A 19902-nucleotide genomic window follows, 5' to 3' on the forward strand; every position below is an offset into this window, starting at 1 on the left:
TTGAGACTTGATCAAAAATAAGTTTAAACTAACGATTACTGAGATTTCATGGTGGTGTTTGAGCTGACCATTTCTTGTCCTTGTTTCTATTCTCACTAGTAAATACTATTTTAAAACGTGAGAGATCCAAGTTTCTATCATCTGCTTTCTCCTTTCTGCCTTTGCCAAACTGAGTAATTCCTCGCCCACTTCACACCAAGAAAGGGTAAAGAGTGGAAGGGAAGAGGCACAGCACGTTCTGCTGCCAATCCGATCTGGAAAACAGAGTGTGTCCATGTCCCAAATAGGGGTTGGAATAGTCTTGCTGCCTTTTTGGGCTTGCTCTGCCAGTGGAAGGCAGAAGCCTTGTTTAAAACCTGTCAGTGTTCTCTGTAAAGTTTAAAACTGTTTTGGGGACACTACTGAAGTCCTTTGTTTTCCAATTGAAATGATTTCTGTCCTGCCAGTTGTCAGATTGTCTGTGTGGGTTTTTTTTTTTGTTAACTGTGTCTTGTTACAGCCAGAGCAGCCAAGCCTGGGGAGGAGCAGCACCTGGAGCCATTGCCCTGTTCCTGGAGAGTTCCTTTTTGTGCGCTTGGGCACGTATTGAGCCAGACCCAAACCTGCAGAGCCAGCAACTCGTCCTGCCCCAGTGTCGCTGGGATCAGCAGGCAGGTCTTCGGTCAAACTGTTAGGAAGAGTGAGTGCCTTAAGCCAGCATTGCTGCCTCCCAGGGATGAGCCTTCTGTTTGTTTCCTCTCTTCCGTGGCTATTTTCTGCTCCTCACCTTTTGGCCTCTCATCTACAATCACTCAGTAGAGTACTTGCTTTTAAATATGTTTGTGGCTTTGTAGTGACTTGCTAGTTATGTGCTTGTTCCAGCAGTTCTTGCCTGTCCCATTCTTATTAAAAGGCTGATGGTGCTGGCCACGATTTCCCATGAGCTGTGGTGAGGAAAGGATTATCATTTCATAGGAAAAGCTGGTACTGTTTTCATCTACAGGCCTGCTAGTCCTTCCTGGAGCGGTCTGGGGCTGCTTAGTAAAACAGGAAAATAGAACGGTAAATCTCAATGATTCTTATTGGGTGCTTTCTCTCCCCAGAGCTCAGAAACAGGCAAACTTCACTGCTTCTGCTCCCCTAGTAAGGAAACCAAACCAAGAACTGTAAAGGTAAAGCTTTCAGAAATGCTCAGTGTTGTTGAAGTTCACTTGGATCTAGTTGCCCTCTTCCAGAGGTTATGGTCTAAGGGCCGGCAGCAGCTCAGGAGCAGATTTGGGAATAAACTCCACATTTCTGCCATGCCCACTGTTCCACTGCATATATCTGTGGTGGCGATGAGCTGGCTGCAGAAAGATGCTATTGACCACGTCGCTAAGGGGTTATAAATGGAATAAACTCCGTGAATGAACTCGAGTGGAACCTGCAGGGTGATGTAAGAGTGAACTTTCAAAAAAAATCCAACCCAACCCACAACCAAACAAACAGAAAACAGCAACACCTAAAGCCCCAACATGACAGAACCATCTCTTGGAGTAGTGGGAGAAGCCGCATCATCGGGGTGCTCAGTGTTGGACGCGGTCAAACACTGTGGTGGCCGTGAGGGACTCTCTGTGCACAGATAATGCAGCAGGAGCCATGGGTGGCCTTGGTCTCTTCTGTTTACATTCAGCAGGCTTGATTTGCAGTATTTGGAGTGCTGGAGGTTCCTGGTGACCGTGGGAGGAGGAGCACAGCCTGTGGGCAGGACTGACCGTCTTGGGGGTGGAAATGGGGTGGCACGGCTGGGGAGAGTGTCCCAGCACAGGGGGCCTGGGTCTGGTTGATAGAGGCTGGGTCTGGCTTTGCAGTTTTCATCTCTGTGTAGAAACACACAATATATATAAAGTGATCATTTGTCGTCCCACTGGCTGTAAGAATGCAGACTTTCCAAAAGCAGAAGCAACAGCAACAGCCTTTGTTGCAGGAGGTTACATGGCCTGTGCTACAGAGTGAGTGGTGGGAGAGGCTGGGTGTGATCTTGCTGAAAGGATGAGTCTGAAATTAAACATGAAACCTTCCTTCTTTTGGAAAGATCTGGTTTACAGCTTTTTTTTTTTTTTTCAAATCCATATTCCATCAGGCACAGGCAGTCTGTGAGGGGCACTGAGGAAATACTGGGGCAGAAAGGCAGCTGTTCCATCATATGTGCTCAGGGTTGGGAACATTTGGAAGTATTAAGTCTGCATAGCTCTTCTGCCATTTATGATACTTTATTCCAGGGGAAAAGTAGAGTTGGGGGAATATAGGGAAGGGAGACGCTTTAGATGGCATGTGCTGTACCTCCAGAGCAATTACTGGATGTATTCTGTGCTCCCTCACTCCAGAAACCATATGGAAAAAGCGCCAGCACAGTTCCTAAGACCACAGGATGTTTGTTCTGTAGGGAGACAGGAGGTCTCTTCCTTCTCTCAGAACAGCCCTGCTGTCAGCTGTGGGGGAGTGAGTGTAACTCTGTGCTTCGGTGTGTTTTCCAGCCCTTCCCTTTAAATTGCTCAGGAGATTTGCTTGTGTTGGTCTAGACCAGAGTTGTTCCTCTCCGAGAACTTCTGACACCGTCCCTGACAATGATTCATGACTTCATATAAACAGTAATTAGCTGGAGATAGTTAGTGTGAAATAAATATCTCCTGGTAAAAAACTTAATTTAGGGGGGAAGCGAAGACTTTTTTATGGCCAATGCTTTAAAATAAAAGCTGTTCTTGTCTTAATTTGAAGTCTGCTCTGCTTTAATTAAGAGCCATAATTTAGTTGGTGTTAGTGGAGAACTGGATTACAGCATCACGTCAAGACTCCTCCCAGGAATCCAGGTGTCATCCAGAGCACAGTCTGATCGAAGTAATAAATTACAGTCTTGCTGGGATGCAGCAGAAGACAATGTGGATGCATGGAATAAATCACAGTGCAGAAATAACAGATTGAATTACACTTGCTTCCTGCCCTGCCGCCGGGCTGGGATACCCTCCTGTAGGTACAGCAGCCGGGCTGATTTATTAGGAGGAATCCAGCCATTGAAGAGCTCAGCAGTGCAGTAAAATTGTAGTTAAAACCAGCAGTAGGAGGTGAAGAAGCTGTAGCGTGTAGAAAAAGACCCTCAATATGTATGAACAGCAACGTCTAATTCCTGCTCTGAAGGACTGTGGCGTCTGGACACGCTAGAGAACAGCTCAGAGAGATAAATGCTGCTGACAGACGGCTGTACGTGTCCCCCAGATGGACATGTCCTGTCTGCTTCTCTCGCTTCGTGGTTTTGTGTCCTGAGGCTGCTGACAGCCTCCTCTGGGGGCCCAGACCTTTAAAAGTGTGTTTTGTCACGGTCTATCAAGCTTCTGCTACACTCGGGTCACCACAACCCTGCTCTCTCCTTTACGCTCTTCTCAATGTTGACTCGAGGCCTCATCCTCCCTTTCTTGCTGCCCTTCAAGCTTCATCCAGTCACTGCCATCCGCACTTGGGGTGAACTTAATTTGGAATAGGGTCTTGTGTCTTCCTGTCATGCTCTCCTCCATGGCAGCGTTCATGTGCAGCGTGCTCCTCCCTTGGGGTGCCAGCGGCTGCGCAGGTTGACTTGGAGGATACAGAGGATCTGAGCCCATCTGTCCTGTGTATTCGCTGAGGGACTTGTGCGGTTTTCCAGCTTAGCAAGTTCACATATATTATTTAGCAGCCCTTGCTCTTGCCAGTCCTTGGGTTTGCAGACAGTTATCACGGAGTCAGTGTTTGTAGGAATGTCATCAAGCAAAACCAGCCTTCCCTGACTTCCTTGCCACAGCTTGTGGTTGGTTTTGGTGTTTGACACAGTGTTGTCTCATGGTCTGGATCACAGCACATACCTTGGCATCCATGTGCAGTGAGTCAATCCCGGCATCGCCGTGGCCTGGGCACGAGGGAGGGATTCTTGTGGAGCACTTGGCTTTCCTCCCACATCCCCGTGGCCGTAAGAGCCGCCGTTTGCTGAGCTGTGATCGCGCTGGAGTTGGAGGGGAGCCTGCCTTGGATTTCCTGCCTTCCTGTTGAATCAGTCCCCCGTGGGGGAGGCACTTTCCTTCCTGACAGAGGTTATGGCCCATCCCACTGTGAAGCGTGCACTGGTTTGTACCTTATTTGGGGGAGAGCATCACTGCATCGCTCCTGGCTGAGGTTGTCTATCAGCTACTTGCAGCTCTGCTGTCTGTCTGTTCCAGGTGTTTACGGATGGTGTAACTCCTTGGAGTATCTCCAGTCACTGCAGCACTTGGTGTTTGATAAGAGAGCTTAATGGGCTTGACAGGATCAAGGCGTTTTCGTGGTAAAACTGTTACAGCTTAATTTTCTGAAAGTGGATTTTCTGTTTCTTTTCTCATTGTCCCCCTTGAAGCAAACCTGGGCTGTTAAAGTATGTTCTGCAGGGAAGGGAGAGGGGAAGCAAGGATGCCAAGGTGCTTTAAAGAACAACCCAAAACACCACTACTTTTTCTAACTGTGGAATTGTTTAGAAAGAATGGTGTGATTTCTCTGATTCACTATAAAAATCTATCCCCCTGTAGTTGTGCTTTGGCTGGGAGAGAGGGCCAAACAATGCATGTGCTTGCTGGTTTGCTCCCTGCCCACAGGGCTGATCCTACCTTTTCCAAAGAAGACAGTACTACTCGTGTTGATAAATAATCACCCAGAGAGCCTTCACCAGGGGTTATCTGACCCATCACATGGAGGATGCCAGATTGTCTGTGGGTGACTAGTGACACTGTCACCTCCAAAACTTAGAAAATAATGAGATTTATTATTGTTTGTAGGGCTGGGGTTGGGTTGGTTGGTTGGTTTTGAAGCCTTTCCCTGTAGGGGAATGTATTTAGGGCCCGGCCCAGTCCACAGTTGACTTCCAAAGGTTTTCTGCTGTTGATCCTATCAGTTCTTCACTGATTTTGCTGCAGCTGATACCAGATTTCCAGATCAAACACGTAATAGTGTTAAAAGCGTATTTTAGTGTGATCGTGTCTACATGGCAACCTCTGCTAGTGAGTGTCACAAGTGTAAAGAGAGAACTGTGCTCCCAGTGCTATAATAATGAAAAAGTCAGTTAGGCTGGGACTCCTCCCTCCAAAACCCTGCTGCCTGTGCTGAAGAGAAGTTCAGGAGTGAGCGGGGAAGAGCAGGGAGGGCTGATGCTGAGCAAGGAAGAGCAATTTTGTGGTGTGATGGTGCCGTGTTTCCTGTCCCTGTGGCTGCACCGATGTGATGTTTGTGTGCAGTGCTGTGACCTTGCTCAACAAGCTCATCCAGATGTTAAATAACTCTTCATAAACAAGGATTTTCACAATTTTCCTAGATTTGTGCCAGCACAGTCACCTGGGGAGCTGCCAGAGCAGCTAGAGTGAAGGGGCACAGCTACCTGAGCACCACGGCCCCAAACCCTGAACTGTGGCCCATAGGGGAGGGTTTGCAGAAGCCACCATTGTGAAATTCTCTGATGTACTTGGACTTGTCTGATGCTGAATATTACATACTTCAAGTGCTGCAGCATACAGAAAACTCGTGATAGTTGGTTTTGCTTATCTATGAAGCTCTGTTTTGAGGAATTTCTGTTTCTAAAGGTGTCTCAGGGCTCCTAAAAATGCAGAAGGCTCATTGTATGAAGTACGCTTGCCGTTGTGCTTTGGTTTCAAAAGCAGGAGAGAGAGTAACAAAAAAGACACGGCTTTGTACTCAAATCAGAAGAGAAATGTTGAATAATACTGTGAACAGGGGAAGTTTGTATCGTGGTTTTACATACCTTGTCTTATAAATTTTGCCCTGCCTGCTGTTCTGTGATGCACGTTTGGGTGATTTCATTTCTAGGATAATTAACGAATTTACTTTTTAAAGGGCTTGGGTTTATCCTACATGAGCAGCATTTGCTGGAAGGAGGGAGAGGACCTTTTCCTCCTTTGCTGTGGGAGGCAGGAGCTGGGGAAAAGCTCTGGGACGCGGGTGCCCTGCTGCTGTGGTGGGAGATCCGCCTTGAAGCGCTGTCCGTATCTGTCCTCTGATGCATGAGGAGCACACATGACAAGAAACAATGCAAATTAGAAAATCGGAGTGCGTGAGTTAACCAGATGGCTTTGATCAGCAAAAATTAACCTGCTTTTTCCTCTCTCTCTCTCTCTCTCATTCTCTCTCTCTCCTCCAGAAGCCCTTCAGAGGCCGGTAGTGTCAGACTTTGAGCCCCAGGGTCTGAGCGAAGCAGCTCGCTGGAACTCCAAGGAGAACCTTCTGTCCTGTCCTAGTGAAAATGATCCCCATCTCTTTGTTGCACTGTATGATTTTGTGGCGAGTGGGGACAACACTCTCAGCATAACTAAAGGTAAGGTAACTGGGCAGAGCGGTGCTGGGAGTGTGTGAGAAGGCATAGAAGGAAAAGCTGCTGTGGAATGGCTGCTGAGCTGTACACTAAACCCTATGGAATTTTTTTTTACTGTGGGAATTCTTCTTAAACAAATACAAATGTTTCACAAAGTCATAACCTTTTAAAAGGTTAAAACTATCTGAAGCTTTTGCATTGGGCAAGAATCTGCGAAAACCGAGGTCTCCATTAGGAGCAAGAATTTGAACTGAGAAATTAAACTAAGCTGATTTTAGAGCCTGCCTTCTGCCATTTTCATAGTTCTCCAAAACAGAGTGCCTGTATGAAAAATGACTGTACGGATGCAGTGTTTTTTTTCAGTCCTTCTGTTCCTTGTGTGTATTCCAAGTCACATCTGCTTACCTGGCTAATAGAAGTTATTCTTCTATTGTTTATCCACTCCTGTTCTCTCCTGGCCCCACAAAGCCAACTCAGTTCAAATAAAATTTGCTGGATTCATTTGCAATATCAGGGCTGGTGCAGAACTGCAGAGCCAAACAAACTCCTGAAGCATGCATGTGACTTTATTTGGCTTTAGGACTCCACTCAAGCTTAAAGAAACACACATGCTCCCTGCACAGTCAGATATCTGTTCGTACAGGAGATGATTTAATGATCTGTTAGCCAGAAAGAACCTATCTCTGTCCTCAGCTCCTAGTTTTGTCGTGTCTAAATGTATTTTCTTCTTGCACTAAGGTGAAAAGCTCCGTGTCCTGGGCTACAATCATAATGGGGAATGGTGCGAGGCCCAAACGAAGAACGGACAAGGCTGGGTACCCAGCAACTACATCACCCCAGTGAACAGTTTGGAGAAGCATTCCTGGTATCACGGACCAGTGTCACGTAATGCTGCTGAGTACCTTCTGAGCAGCGGCATCAACGGGAGCTTTCTTGTGCGAGAGAGCGAGAGCAGTCCAGGACAGAGATCTATTTCACTGCGATACGAAGGAAGGGTGTACCACTACAGAATAAACACTGCGTCTGACGGAAAGGTAGGCTGTAGGCTATCCAAACCATGAGAGAAAAGCTTACTAGTATACTTTGTGCACTGAGCGCACAAGGTCAAGTAGTAGCAATTGAATTGAGCAGTTCTGAACCCTGATCACGATGCTCATCGTCTGTAGAGACAATGAACTGTGAGTGAAACAAAACAGGCTTAGTCGTTTAGCTAACTTTTGAGGGCTAATACAGCTTAGTAGCAAAATGCGGTGAGGTAGGAGATACCAGTTCCATCATAGATATCATTAATAAGACACTGTGAGGATAAATTCTTGTTCAATATGTTCAAAAGATAATCTCTGCAACTCCCAAATCAGAAAAGTCAAAACCTGTTGCTAATAATCCTGCAGATATTAGGAACAGAATGCTTTTTGAGCTATTCTGCGGTATTTTTAACTACTGTTTTGGTTTCTCTACAGTATTTCAGCGTTATCGTTGGAAACGGGTAGGAACTTTCCCTTTTATATGGGCCTGGTCTCTTAATATTTTTCCCCTACATCTTTGTGTGCTGTAGCAGTGTTGCAGTGCCGTGCTTTGTGGATGCTGCAGAGAAATGTTAGCGTAGAAGTGGAGTTTTTCACAGACTTTTTGTTTGAATTTTGTGGAAACGTTTCTACTGGCATTGGATTTCAGAAAATCTTGTTTTTGACAAGTCTATTTTAAGCAGTGTCTCTTTAGATTCTGTGCAGAAGTTGAAGTGTGAGTCTGGAGCATGGCTGCTGAGGCTCTTCTTGCCAGCATCTGGTAGCTGACAGGTTCTGTGCCATAAAAATACCTCAAAAGAAAAACAATCAAGTCTAATAGTAGCCCACTGTGACCACTTTTCTTTGTCCTATGAGAGCTTCATTCTTCTTACAGCAGTGTTTTTAGTACGAAGCATAGGGAACCACAGTGTTTCCTATTTACCAGACTTATCACTCTAAAACCTTTCGTAAGATACACAGATTTTATTCAATGCTTAAATACTTTTTGTCTGCTTTAGCAAACAGATTGTAATGAGACAATTATGACATGTTATTTAAGGCAATGTAAGGCAAGTTACAGCACTTTGATTCTTCTCTTTTCCTGCCATGTAGACACACTCTGTGGTCAAAATTGGTGCTGGGAAATGCTGATGTACAACATGCTTGGAGGATCACATGGCAATCTGGAATATTATTCCTCCACCTGTCTCTGTAGCTGATACTCTTTCGATTCTTATTAATGCTGGCAGATGAGTAATGCTCACATGTCAACATTTTGAACCTGGCCCTCCTTCACTTGGTGTAAATCAGGATGTGTCCGTCATGCGATAGCATGTTCTCCATTTTAGCTGTAAAAGGCTTTGGCGTATGAAAGCTTTTGTCTCAGCAGAGCTGGTTTTATCCCTAAAAACAGCTCTGTAGTGCTACCATAATCCATTCAGGTCTGTATTAGCCAGTTTAACTGTTCATTTTCCACAAAGTTGCTTGAGGAAAGGCGCAGGTCAGCACAATTGACTACAGCAGAGCTGCAGCTGGTGGTGGTTGGAAATACGAAATCGAGAAGCGACAGCAGCCGAGAGCTGTGGCTCTGGACATTGGCTCTTCGTGCAGGAGTGAGCGAAGAGGTAGCCACAGTCCTCCCCTCTGCCCACACCCCTGCAGACAGGGCCGTTTGCCACGTGTACACATCAGGCCCTGCTGTTCGCAGCCTGGTGCGTTAAATCCCATCGGTTTGAGTTTGTGTTAATTAGCTGGGCAGTGAATCACTGCAACTTAGCGGCAGGCATGCTGCCCGCTCTGCTGCTGGGCTGGGGGATGCCGCGCTCTTCCAGCTCCCCATTTCCAGCTGTAACAACTGAGGAACTGGGAAGAGAAACGCCTAATATCCTGACTTTTCCCTCTGTGAAATGGAGACTGCTGGAGCAGGTTCCCTGCTTTAGGCCGCTTGTGTCGCACTCTATTACTCGCTTTGTAGCAGAGTGAAGGAAAGCGCTTACCTTCAGCTCCCTGAGCACCTGAGGCCTTCCCAGCCGGCTGTATCATTAGTCAGCCTGTCCAGGGAGTTTAACATCTGCAAGTGCTGCAGTGAGGATGAATGGCTTCAGTGGGATCATACCCTGTGACCGAGAGAACACGCTGTCGGGAGAAAGAGGCATTAGAGGAATGTGCGGAGCAACTGCTGCTCGGCACAGAAGTGTGCCGTGCATCACAGCCTCACCCAAGCTTTTTCCTTGAGGGAAACCTAAGGGATTAGGAAGATCGGAGAGTTGTAATGTTGTAAGTTTACCTCTGTTCACAGTGAATGCATTGGGCTTCAGCATCTGAGTGAATGTTTCTTTATTTCCCAGTTTAATGGGTCGTATTCTTCCAGACCACCTTGTAATGTTTTGATTTGTTGCTTGTTTTTGTTTTTTATGAAAAGGATTAAAAGTGACTGTTCTTGATTTGGCTGGCATGGTGCCGCTGATCTCCTGGTAAACCACTTCCATGGTACAAAGGACTTGGGTTTCCTGACTTGATAAGACTTGAGGCAAAGCCTCCTGTCGAGTAACGCAACTGCATAAACAGCATTATGTCCAGCCAGTTCTTAAAATCCTGCTGTCCTCAGCATCAAGGACACAGGACATTTGTCCTTCTTGAATCTCTTTGAGCCTCCTGTAGCTGAGCTGGATGCAGACCCGCTCCTGTATCATGGACCTTTGTGGATTTTTTTCTGTGGATGTTCAGTTTTGTCTGCTGACTGGGGAGGGTGAATCCCATCAGGTTAAGGATGCCCACCCAGGGTGTTAGCGTGGGCCAGTTCAACCATGCTTATAAAATACCAACCAGAAAATGAGACGTGGTCTGGTGGCAGAAGCTGTAGATGATCAAGCAGAGCCCCTTGGAACAGGAGCAGTTGTGGTTTGACTTCCGATGTGGAAAAATTGCCCAAATAATGTGTCAGCAGCACAGCCAGGAAAGCAAACTGTGTGAGTCCCTGCATAACCTCACGCAGTGCAGGAACGCTAGTCTCTTACCTCTGTACGAGTACAGTTGGCAGCAGGAGGCAGTTTTCCTGGGGGAAGTTATCCAGCAAGTGGCTTGAGTTAAGGCTCAGCATTCGGGGCCAGCGGAGAAGGGAGGTTGCAGTGAATGGCCAGCGTCTATGTGCTTGCTGGGCTGCACCAGCAGTGTGCTGTTTATAGCTGCTCCTTGCTTCAACTTCTTGGGATACGTGCTGCAAATTCCCGATGACGATTCGAACTCTGATTTCCAGTTGTGCTGGTGATGGGAAGTAAGGCCTCCAGGAGTCAGTGTTGGGATGTAATCACTGAGAGGTTAGCAGAACTGCCTACAGAATGAGCACATCCAGTGGGTAGATGTAGGATTTTTAATGTAAATGGAAAGCTTTGTGTGGGTTAAGGCATGGGGAGTTTTCTTGTGGTCTGGACAGGATGATCCTGAGTTCTGCTCCCCATTCTACTACAGATTTCCCTTTAAACCTTAGGCCATTTATTTAACTTCATTCTCACCTGTAACAAGATCATGTAATCTGTCACATAAAATACAGATATCTCTAATTTTCATGGGGTTTTGAGGTCATTAAATACAACTCAGCAGAAAAGCATTGGCAGCTTCCTTCATTGTGCTTCTCTGATACTTCCAAGTGATCCGGGGATTCATATCCACACGTTTGTGTTTTAGTGCTCAGTGTAACACATGAGAACTGCTAGTACCCCTGCCAGTTCTGCAAGTCATTCTCAAACAGGTACAACTTGTTAAAAATTGTGGTTACACTGCCTGATGCTTGGTGGTCCAAGTCATGCAGCAGTAAAAGCCTTTTTTATGTTGTCACTTGTTTGTTTTCAGAACATCAGGTTTTAAGGTGATTTTACGTCTTTGACCATGGAAGGTTGGTTGATTGTTTTCTTAACGTAGTGTTGAAGTGAGATTTGGCCTGGTTACTTTACCAGAATAATATCCTGCTCATTTTGATAGCAGGTGAGAACATGCTTCTCAGGAGGATGCTTTTATTTTTTAGCTATAAAGTTTCCACAGGAGTTTTGTTACCAGCAGCTGCAGCAAAAGAAAAGCAAGAGTGAAGGGAAAGTGGCTTTCTTCAGTCCAGTGCCTCAAACCTTCCTTTCCCCCGAAGCGTGCAGTTTGTCACCAGAGTGATTAATGGCATGGGTTTTGTTCAGATGGCTTACAGACAGGTTGGCCACTGTGCTGCTTCTCCCAGTCCCCAAAGCCCAGGTGCTGTTGCTTGGAAATGCCTGTTGAACCTGGGACTGTAATTTTGCAATGCTGTAGAGGTAAGTTTCTACAGCATAGTCCCCTTTTTTGGATGCTAAATCCTCTATGAGATTCCCTTCCTAGAAACTTTATAGGGGCATCATTCTGTTACTGGAGCCATAACTTGAAAGCTAGTGGACGCCCCACACCTTGCATTAGTCCGGCCTGGCTGTGACTGATCTGTGGGGTTGTTCATGTCTGGGCTTATTTTTCCCTCTGTTCCTGAGCTGAACATTTTACCTTCCTGCAGCTCTTTCAAATTAGTCCATGACAAACACTGATTGGCAGGTTCTGCCTGTTCTGACCATAACAATTACCATACGTACATGAGGACGCAGCTTATTCGCAGAAACTGAAGTGTGGTTATGGGCAAGCAGGATGCTGAGGGGTAGAGGACTTTGGTTTGTCACTCTGACTACACTTGGATAACATGGCTTCTCTTTTCAGTCGCCTTTTCTTCTATGTGGTGTCTGTGTTCTTATATTCTTCAGAATATTTGGTCTTCTCCAGTGCCTCTCATTCTCATTTTGGGTTTGGTGTAGTAAACAGATCCCTGCAAAGGAGGAGCATCTGTGCAGAAATTCCCAGTGTCTGGTCCAAAGGCTCTACTCAGGCTTGAGGGTGTTTTTTATCCTCCCTGCAAACACTTCTTTTTTTCTCTTGCAAATGCATCACCACTTTCTGTTGGACAAGTTTGCTCATTGCTGGAGCTTCACAGATTCATTTTCTTTTTCTATTCAAAAATTCTGTCTACATGGAAGAAGAATTTGACTGCAAGTCTGGGATTTCTGGATGCCTGGCACCCCTATCAACTTCCCAGCCTCCCGAAATCCCACACAGATGGCCCCTGCACACACAAAATGTCAGAGTGCATATCCAGCGAGTCAGAAGCGTTTGGGAAGTTGGAGCATAGCTATTGGTATGTGGTGTGCACAGTAGGGCTGGTGCATCACACCAGTTTCATAGTGTGTGGACTAGACATGAATCTGTGTGGCTGCTCTTCCTTCACAGTTGTCCCTGGCCAGACCTTGGTCCTTTGTGAGAAAATGGAGTTCTTCAGCTTCCATGTGCTGCATCCAACATAGGCTGTTGCACTTTGATACAAAGCTTTCTCCTTCAGGTGTTATTGGCATCACTTACTTTAAAGTTAAATCTCTAGCTTTTGTAATCTTGCCAGCAGACAGCTGGGCTTGGGTGCAAAACCTGGAAATCCAGAGCTCTAATGGCAGGGAGTCACTTGGCCGTCGTCTTCAGTAGGCTTTTAAGCTTAAAATGGATCTTCTGCATAAATGTTAAAAGGTAACAAATATGGGTTATCGTCCCTCACAGCGGGTTCTCCTTCAGTAGTAATGATTTTACTTCTGTATTATTGATCAGTGCCTGTCACAAGAACGGAGCAGCCTGGCTGTCTAACTTCATGCAAAATAATGTGCAGGAGCTTAGGCCAAAAGCAGGGAAGGCATCGGTTTACTTAAAGGAAAACGTAGGCAGGTGAAATTTCATAATCCAAACAGCGATAATGGATTCAAGACACCAAGGCTGATAACCCTGCAATCCCACAGTCTCCACTGACCAGCCCTTTGAAAAAAAGACATTTCAAGCAACACCATACCAATACAGTGCTGTCTGCAGTCGTTCCTTTCACAGTTTCAGCGAAGTGCATGTATTTGCTCCCGAATCCATGCATTTCCTATGTAAGTGTTGACTGTTCTCCGCTCTGGGAGCTCGTGGAGCTCATAGTGCTGCAGATTGAGTAGAAGCGATACAACACTTTGCTTTCACAGTTTTATGATGTGATTTCTACATACGAAGTGCGTTACGTGAAAGATCTTTCTCTCTTTGGTCCCTAGCTGTACGTCTCTTCAGAGAGCCGCTTCAACACCTTGGCAGAGTTGGTCCATCACCATTCGACTGTCGCAGATGGGCTCATCACCACTTTGCACTACCCGGCGCCCAAACGCAATAAGCCCACAATTTATGGCGTGTCTCCCAACTACGATAAGTGGGAGATAGAGCGAACTGACATCACGATGAAGCACAAGCTTGGCGGAGGGCAGTATGGAGAGGTGTATGAAGGAGTCTGGAAGAAGTACAACCTCACAGTGGCTGTGAAGACGCTAAAGGTAGGACTTGAGTCTCTGAGAGTTCCCATTCGTCTGCTTTGAGCAGGAGCCAAGTTCAGGCAGGCTGCTTGTCCTCAGCTACAGTTGGACAGTTTCGATCAGGGCTGGCTCTTCCTTTCTGTGCTCTAGGCTTGGAGTAGAGTTTTATTGACAGAGCTTCATCCTATTGTGGTTTTACATGATACCTGAAATGCTTGTAGCTAAGCAAAGGAGGATGGTAACAGCACAATTTTAATTTCAGAAGGGATGAAACCTTAGAAAAGTAAATAGTGCTGTGATGTCTCGTGTTCAGGGTGTGGCGAAGGTGAGCTGTTCATAGGTAAGCACACCAGCACAAGCAGGATTGTGGATTGTGAGTCAGATCAAAAAATTCAAAGGCTGTACTTCAGGGAGGCTTTTGATGTTTTGATTTTCTGTCTTATGCAGCATCTGTCCCAAAAGTCAAGCTCCCTGTGTACCTGGAAGTCTTGTGCAATTGTTCACAGCTGCTTTTTATCAAAAGATACAAGAGGAGCAAAAAGTGTACCCAAGCCAAAATATATTAAAATTAATGAGGAACTGGATAATCAGTTCTGTTTCTGGCTCTGCTCCCTGATTTGTGTGTCTTGGTTTCCTTGTCTCTTGAAATGCAAATAATGCTCTGTGAGTTCATAAGGTCATTGCTTAATTCATTTATGTTTATAAAAGCGTCTTGAGATCTCCTGGCACCATCCACACACATTGCATTGGATTGCTTAATCAGAGTTTATGCTAACTTGACACCATGTTCTCTCTCCTCCAGTGGGGCTGTGGTTCGGGCTTGCAGAAAACAAACAGAACCGAGTTCTTTGTTTGTTTCTTTTTGGTCTTTTTGCAATGGAAATTTTGAAGTGGAGAGAACTGTGTGGATGCCTTAGTGTCAGGGGAAGAGCCTTTTCCTTGATTTGGGGAAAATGTTTCTTCCTTACGCTCGGAGCAGCAGCTGCCTCAGTATTTCTGGGTTGCTATGGTTGCAGAAAGTATTTTCATTTTGGCCTTTTCTGTACTCTGGACATTCCTGTTGCTGCTCCCCAGCTGAGGAGAGTCCAAGTGCCTCCTCGCACAGGGAGTGAGTGACACCTAGTGTTATCCCTGCTCGGATCCGTGGCACTGGGGACCTCAGGGCTTACACAGGAGCAGTGCAGGTGGAGCTGGGATGTGACTGGGTTGAATAAAACGCCTGTTAATCATGAACAGGGGAGATCAGTTGTTTCCAGGAACGTTGTTTGCTGTGAGATCTCATTTTCTGTCTCTGATTGCAGCATGAGGATACCTGGCTCCTTCAGTTTTCTCCTTTTGCTCCAAACTGTAGTTGTCGCTTTCATTCTCTTCTCTCTAAAATCCATCAACAAAGGCAAATTGCGTGTTATCTCATAAAATCTGTTTGTGCATAAAGAGAAACCTTAATAGAGACCGTCACTGTTTGAAATATCTCAAATAAATATTTAATGAAACATGACTAAAAGTGGTTCATAATGTGGTATGAAGCAGCATGTTCCACTGGGGAATGTGAGAATAACCAAAGGAAGAGAGTTGAGAAACACTCCAACCTGCAATTATGCACACTAAACCCATCCTTAAAAGCAAATTTATAATCCACCTTCCTTAAATCCATCAGTCTGCTGCCTGACAGGTGGATTATAGCTTTCTTCAAAGATTTTAGAAACATTTTTAAATCACATTTATATCCCAGTTCTGCTGGGGAAAACAAGCCCTCCGCAGCTTCTTGCACAACGTTCAAATGACTCACGCTATTTTCCTCTGAGAGAATATTTTTCAAAACTTCTTATGGCTCCTCTTCTTCCTTCCCCGTCTACTCCAGGTGTCTCTGTAAGAAAGGCAGAGGGGAGGGACAACTAAAACAGGAAAAAAACATTGTTCCAGCTTCTTTTTGAGCAGCGATGCTTACAAATACCCCTTTGTTGTTCAGTTTTCTATCAGGTACCTGAAGGTTGCCTATAGCTGGCACAAAACATTAAAATCGCACAAGACAGCAGCTGGAGCAGCACGTGCTGTTCCTCAGCGGCATTGAATGTGAAATGCTAGAAATGTTTTGGTGCTTGGATGATTCCCCTTACAATACATCACTGGGAGCTCAGCATGTTGTCCAGGATACATCAATGCTTATAGGGCTCTGGTACCATAACACGACATACTCTGAATTTGCGTTTCATATCTGATGTTGGTGGCAGGAGCATGAGGTTGCCCAGGGAAGTCGTGGATGGAGGTGTTCCAGGCCAGGTTGGATGGGGCTTGGAGCAACCTGATGCAGTGGAGGTGTCCCAGGGGGTTGGAACTGCATGGTCTTTAAGGTCCCTTCCAACCCAAACCATTCTGCGAGGTGGGCAGGGGCTGCAGTGACCGGCATGGAGCTTTGTAACCTGCATGTGGTGGGACTGAATGCTCCTGTTGTGACTGTGGCCAAAGCTTGTTCCTTGCAGGGACCATTTAGTGGCTGAGATCTTGCGAGCTAGTCTTCTCAGCACGTCTTGCTGCTCACCTCAACTCTGCATCCTGTAACAATGCCTCTGCTTTAGTTTTTCCTTTTTCTTTTTATTTTTTTTCCCCAGCAGAGAAGCCTGTGTTTTATATTAAAAAATGCCACGATCCTGTGCTCTGCTAGGAAAATGCTGTATGGTCAGAGCAAGTTTATTTCTCCCATGATTTCAAATGCTGGAAGATGGAAGCTGGTTAAGCCTGGTCCTTTGCATGAGATCAGATTTTCAGGCAGATCATTGTTAGGGTAGTTCTCTGTATGTCCCCATCCTTTTAAATTTGGTTGCTGAGAGGGAAGAGATTTAGAATGGTGGCACAGCACTGCAGAGGAACAACCTTTCCCAGTTTGTAGTGTGCATAAGGTAAATGCGTGTTTAGGGTAATTTTGCAACCTGGATTCTGAATCCGATTTCCTTTGCCAGAGAAAACAGTTTAAGGTTCTACTCACAAGGACCTTTGGGCTATTAGTTTTGACAGAGTGTGTTCAGCAAATCACAGCTGCCAATCAAGCTAATTGGCAAGGAATAGGAAATGATTGAATGAAACACTTTGAAAAAGGTTCTTGTTCCTCGCTGCAAAGCAGAGCGCTGGCTGGATCTCGCAGCGGCAGCCCACTGTTATCATTCTCACCAGCAGCAGTAAATCCTTTCCAATCCTTCCTTAAAACACTTCATCCATGTAGCCTGTCAACATTAATCCACCAATGGAAAAAGAAAATATGGATATAGAAAGAAACATTGCTTTAGGAATAGATCTGTATTTTTGCACCACTTTGAAATGACCTCCCGGCCATTTCGGGCATATTTACTTCAGAAAATATGTCTTTGGAGCAAGATTGTATCCTCCTTGATTTTGTGTTGTGCCAAGCAAGTTTATGGCGTAAAACAAATAGATAGTGACACGTCTGCCCAGAACGGTTACGTCCTGGGTCAGGCTCTAAATGCCAGGAATGAAATCTGTGGCACCTCGGGCTCTCGGTGATGGAGAGGCTGCCATCGGTCGTGCCTCCTTGTCTGCAAGGGGGACTTCTTGCTCCTTCCCAGTAAGACCAGGGACCCACATTTCAGCAGCTGCTCAAGCCTTTGATTGTGGTGTGTCCTTTCTTTTATGTGCATTCTTGTTTCTTTTCTTCTCTGTGCTTTTTATTTCTTGTTACCTTTTTTTTCTATTAGGAACAAGCACGTTTTTCCTTTTCATCGCCTGAGTGGCCCTGCGAGAGGCCCTTCACAAAAGGGATATGGATTTTCTTGTCCCAAAAACCTCCGTTAGAATAAGAATGATAAAAACACTTTTTTTTTTTAAGAATCCTACAAAACCCCCATGTCCCCAACTCCCTGGCATTGTGATATGGCTACAGGAAAAAATTACCTTGAAAGAACTGTGACTTATGTTGTCAGTTTGCAGTTCTTTTTGTGTCCTTGTACAGAACTCTGTTCCTCCTTTGTGCACGCCGTCCTTGCCAAAGCTTTTCCATTGTTCTGCAGGAGGATACCATGGAGGTGGAAGAGTTCTTGAAAGAAGCCGCGGTAATGAAGGAGATCAAGCATCCGAACTTGGTGCAATTATTAGGTAAGTGATAAATACCAAGCAGAGGGATTTGAACTAAACCCTTGTGCAGTGATATGGATGTTAAGGAGCAGATAAGCTGCTTACCATACCAAGGCTTTAAATACAGACACTTATTGTCTGGCAGAATTCACAATTTGTACCAGTAATACATGGTTTTTAATGATCTCGTCTCCCTAATGTTTAAGTTGCCAGAGCCCAAAGCAGGAAATTAAAACCCTCTATTAACCAATTCCAAGCAGAACTCATTCCTTCTGTGAGCCCTCTCTTTCTGCCTTCTAGAGGTATAAGTTGCCCTAGAGGACAAAACCTGAAGATTGACTGATATTCGCAAATGTTCGGTGTAAACTATCTGTCGGTCCCTAGGGGTGTGCACTCGGGAACCTCCGTTCTACATCATTACGGAGTTCATGACATATGGGAACCTGCTTGATTATCTGCGTGAGTGTAACCGACAGGAGGTGAATGCTGTGGTGCTGCTGTACATGGCAACTCAGATCTCCTCAGCCATGGAGTACCTGGAGAAGAAAAACTTCATTCACAGGTAGGAAGGACACTGAGCACCCCTGATTTTATTTTCCTGTTTTTCAGATTGTCACAGTATTGACCTCAGGGGCAGTTGGTGTCCTATATTTACCACACCAGTGCATCGTATTCTGATGCAGTACATTAACCTGGCTATAGGATGGCTTCCTAATTGTTTTTCTCTGCGTATTTCTCTTACCTTTGAAGCAGATGCAGGTGAAAATCATATCAGTACTTTTATATTTTGACAAGGGTCTTGAATGTAAATGCTTCCCAAAGTAACAGGCTCTTAATGGACCAGATAAGCCACTGCTCTTCCTTGATTCTAACACCATTAAAAACAGCTGTAGCTGATGCTGGTGGATTCGTGCAGATGCTCACAGCAAAGCCATGCTCTTAGCACTTCTTATCCCATGTTCTTTGTTGTCTGCTTCAATTTTTTTCCTGCCCTCAGTAGGGATTGTTTCCCACTATTGTCCAGAATGCATACTCACTTTAATAAGCATCTCCGCAGTCTTAAAAGTCTCAGAGACTCTGACCTTTAAGTGTGCTGCAATTATGGCTGGAGCTTTGCATTCTTGATCCGTGGAAATGGCCTCCTAGCAATATAATGACACATCCTGCACGAAGGTTGGAGAGTCACAGCGCTTTATATAAGATGCTCTCTGTGCCGTAGTGTGACCTTTCCTGCCCAATTAACCGGAATATGAAATTAGCACATGTTTTTTCATAGAGACAAATATGAAGATTGTGTGTAAAGTTCTAGGTGCTCCTCTAAGTCATGCATCACCTTTGCTGCCTGAAAGGCCCGTTTAAATGCTTCCGTCAGTCAATAAAGTGAATGGTGATGCTGCAAATTAAAATTTCCAGCCTTTGATTTGCTCTGTTGAAAGTATTTCATCCCTTTAGCCAGCGGGAAGTGAACTTTAGAAACTGCTTTGTGTGAGTCCCATTTTTGTGCACTCCCGTTCATTTAATTTCCTCTTATTTTTGATGACCCATTTATCTACAATAAATTGTAGCGTTTTTCCTTATCAGCCACCCCCATACCCACCTACCCAATTATTTTAAGAGTGTTGTCACAATTCACATCCATAGATTCAAATGCTGGGCTGGGACCTTATTTAATGGATCAGGAAGGAAGAGGAATTTGATTATGAAGAGGAGCTTTTATTTAGACACACATTGTAGTAATCAGCATTGATAAGAAAGTACAGTCAAAAACACTGTGAAAATTTAATGGGCATCTGGTAAGACGTACTCTCTTTTAATTTATTCTGAGCAGAACAAGCAAAAGAAAGAGCAGCGTCTGACTCCTATCTAAAGATCTCACTTGAGCTTTCTGCTAGAATCAATTTTGAGTTCAATGTGACATAATCTGGAAAAGTGTTTTTAATGAAACCTAGTATTAGGAGAAATGTCCTTCTGCACTGTACATTTTTATACTCGTCAAGTGTTTCTGAGGGTGCACGTATGAGGTAGGGAAGTGGCGAGTGCAATGTGCTCATCTCTCATCTGCCAGGGTGGAAGCAGGTGAAAAAATGTGGAGGAAAATCTTAAT

At 45.2% G+C, this 19902-nt stretch overlaps 1 protein-coding gene across 2 annotated transcripts in view; it reads left to right on the forward strand.

The window, feature by feature from the left end:
* Nucleotides 1–19902, forward strand: part of ABL1 (ABL proto-oncogene 1, non-receptor tyrosine kinase) — an 81754-nt gene that overhangs the window by 51574 nt on the left and 10278 nt on the right. For both annotated transcript variants that reach the window (XM_069873176.1, XM_069873177.1), the window contains exons 2-6: nucleotides 6164–6337; nucleotides 7073–7368; nucleotides 13464–13736; nucleotides 17735–17819; nucleotides 18183–18360. In XM_069873176.1, coding sequence (XP_069729277.1) covers nucleotides 6164–6337; nucleotides 7073–7368; nucleotides 13464–13736; nucleotides 17735–17819; nucleotides 18183–18360 — 1006 coding nt within the window. The remainder of the gene's footprint in view (nucleotides 1–6163; nucleotides 6338–7072; nucleotides 7369–13463; nucleotides 13737–17734; nucleotides 17820–18182; nucleotides 18361–19902) is intronic.

Source organism: Phaenicophaeus curvirostris, chromosome 20 (genome assembly GCF_032191515.1).
Source record: "Phaenicophaeus curvirostris isolate KB17595 chromosome 20, BPBGC_Pcur_1.0, whole genome shotgun sequence".
Taxonomy (NCBI): Eukaryota; Metazoa; Chordata; class Aves; order Cuculiformes; family Cuculidae; genus Phaenicophaeus; species Phaenicophaeus curvirostris.